Genomic DNA, 2,790 nt, shown 5'->3' on the forward strand with positions numbered 1-2,790 from the left:
AGAACATGCAACCTAGATATATCGAATGGGAGGAGAAAGTCCCCCCTATGAAAGAGATAGAAGTATCAAGGAATGAAATAATGAAACCCTAGAGTAATATAGACGTCAGAAAATCGCATGGACCAGATGACATAGCAAACTGAATTTTGAGAGAATGCAGGAATGAACTAACAGAAAAAATACATAGCCTAATAAACAGTTCATTGAAAGAAGGAAAAGCTCCAAAAGATTGGGAAAGAGCAAATATAGTACAAATATATAAAGGGGAAAACAAGGAAGTTCCTACTAACTATAGACCGGTCTCTCTAAAAAGTACGATAGCAAACAATTGTGAAACAATTATCAAAAGTAGATGGGTAAGGCATTTGGAAAAAACAACTTACTAAATCCAAGGCAATTTGGATTCAGACAAGGACGATCATGCGTCACAAACTTAATGTGTTTCTATTCAAGACTAATAGATGTAATACAAGAAAGAGATGGATGGGCTGATTGTGCATTTCTAGACCTGAAAAAAGGTTTTGATAAGGTGCCACATAAGTTGCTTAAGAAATTAGAAACTGCAGGAGGAATATAGGACAAACTGCTGAAGTGGATGGAAGACTTCTTGCATGAAAGAAAATGAGAGTAGAGATAAGAGACAAACACTCTAATTGGGATGAAATGATAAGTGGTGTTCCACAAGGAACAGTTCTGGCCCTAATAATATTTGCTATATATTTCAATGATATGGATAAAGGAATTGAAAGTTATATGAACTTCTTTGCGGATGATGCAAAATTGTTGAAAAAGTGAACACTGAAGATTGTGAGTCGCTGTAGAGTGATCTCAATAAAGTCTGGGAATGGAGTAGGAAGTGGGAGATGGAATTCAATATTAAGAAGTGTAGTATAATGGAACTTGGATTTCTACATTAAAGAGACAAAAGTGAAAGAGAAAAGGACGATCTTAATGGAAAACTGTAATGAAGGAGTGAAAACTACGTACCAAGACAGGGTGTACAAGAGAGGGTGTACATTAAATGCTGGTTCAACAGAAGATGCAGTGAGGCAAAAGATAGAAGAGACAAAGCTTGGAAAAATGGAGAAAAGATAAAGAAAAATCTGGAAAATGGCAAATATGTATAAACTATAGAAATGAATATGAAAAAAGTGCGCAGAGAGGGAAAAATAAACTAATGAAAAAGACATTATAGAAAAATGCAAGGATCAACCCAAACTATCATATAGATATGTGAATGGTAAACTTAAAAATAAACAGGATATGGTGAAACTAGGCCAAGTAAATACAGAATACACAGAGGATCTAGAAATGGCCGAAGTCATGAACAATCACTTCAAGTCGGTTTTCACTAGAGAAAAAGTACACGCACACACACAGACACACACGGCTCGGTAGCGGATTGGTAAAGCACTGGCCTCACAAGCCAGAGAACCGGGTTTCGATTCCCCGGCCGGGTCGAGATAAGTTGGGTTTGTCTCCTTTCACGTGTAACCCCTGTTCACCTAGCAGTGAGTAGGTACGGGACGTTAGTCAAGGAGTTGTGACCTTGCTGTCCCGGTGTGTGGTGTGTGAGTGGTCTCAGACCTACCCAGAGATCGGCAAATAATGAGCTCTGAGCTCACTGCCGTAGGGTGGTGTCTGGCTGTCTCGGCAGAGACTGCAGCAGATCCGAGGTGAATACACATGCAGAGCGACAGACAACCAAAAAGAAAGACTCACTGAATGACGGAGGCCATCTTGTCCACGAAGGAAATTCCACGAATGCTTCCTGACTTGTACAACATCCTGAACTGCTGGTTCTGACACTGACCTTCATGCAGAACAGCTGTCAGCAGCAACAGCTGCAGCAGCAGCGCCCGGACAGCTGGTCTCATGCTTCTAGGTGGACAGCTTCCCAGGGACTCTGCAAGACGAAGAAAGGAGAGGCGTAGCTTCAGGACTTCAGATGTCTGTGACTTCAGAAACATCAAGCATTCAGGTTTTAGGGATTTAAAGACTTCAGTTCAGGTGTAAGTGATTTCACGAGTTCAGCTATTTCAGGAATTATCAGATTCTAGTGACTTCAGGAGTTCAGGTAAGGAGTTCAGATTGAAGGATATCAGGTTTCAGTTATTTCGAATTTCAGAACTTCAGAGGCTCGGTAATTCAGGATTTCAAGTTTCGGTGGTATCATGACCTCAAATTCTAAAACTTTCAGGAATTAAACTGTCAATGATTCAGGACTTCAGTGATTTCAGGATTTCAGGGTTAAGTTATTTCATAACTTCAAATTTCAGTGATTCGAGAATTTAGGTTTCAATGACCTAGGAGTTAATGTTTAAGTGATTTCAGGTCTTTCAGGACTCAGCGATGTCAGGTTTCAGTGATTCAGGACTTCAGAAATATATCATTCCAGGAACTCAACTGCCAGTGATTTCAGGACTTCACCATTCATTATTCCAGGACATCAAATTATAATGATAATAACAACAGTAATGATGATAATGATAAATAGATAAATATAGTAATGAAAACAAAAATAAAATAAAATATATAAATAGGCACAATAAATAAAAAAGAATAATTAATTAGATAGATAAGCAAGTAAATAAATACATTCAAATAGAATTAAATCACACGACCGTGAGAACATTAATCGAATTCCAAAGGAAAAACCTAATCTCACGGGAAATACATTTCTACGGTGTTTTAATTTTCACAATTAGTTCATCATTAATGTTTCCATCTCCACGTCTTTCCTAGAAATCCCACAAATTCCCTTTGGTGGTTTGTTATCTTCCTGTTGAA

The 2,790-nt window shown here is 38.3% G+C and overlaps 1 protein-coding gene across 1 annotated transcript in view; it reads right to left on the minus strand.

The window, feature by feature from the left end:
* The window catches only part of LOC143039234 (uncharacterized), a 7,484-nt gene extending 5,674 nt beyond the window's left edge, over positions 1-1,810 (minus strand). The window contains exon 1 of the mRNA XM_076209104.1: positions 1,723-1,810. Coding sequence (XP_076065219.1) covers positions 1,723-1,787 — 65 coding nt within the window. The 5' untranslated portion in view covers positions 1,788-1,810. The remainder of the gene's footprint in view (positions 1-1,722) is intronic.
* Between the last annotated feature and the right edge of the window lie 980 nt (positions 1,811-2,790).

The sequence above is a fragment of the Oratosquilla oratoria genome, chromosome 26, assembly GCF_046742065.1.
Source record: "Oratosquilla oratoria isolate Oo_2021 chromosome 26, ASM4674206v1, whole genome shotgun sequence".
In the NCBI taxonomy this organism is placed as follows: Eukaryota; Metazoa; Arthropoda; class Malacostraca; order Stomatopoda; family Squillidae; genus Oratosquilla; species Oratosquilla oratoria.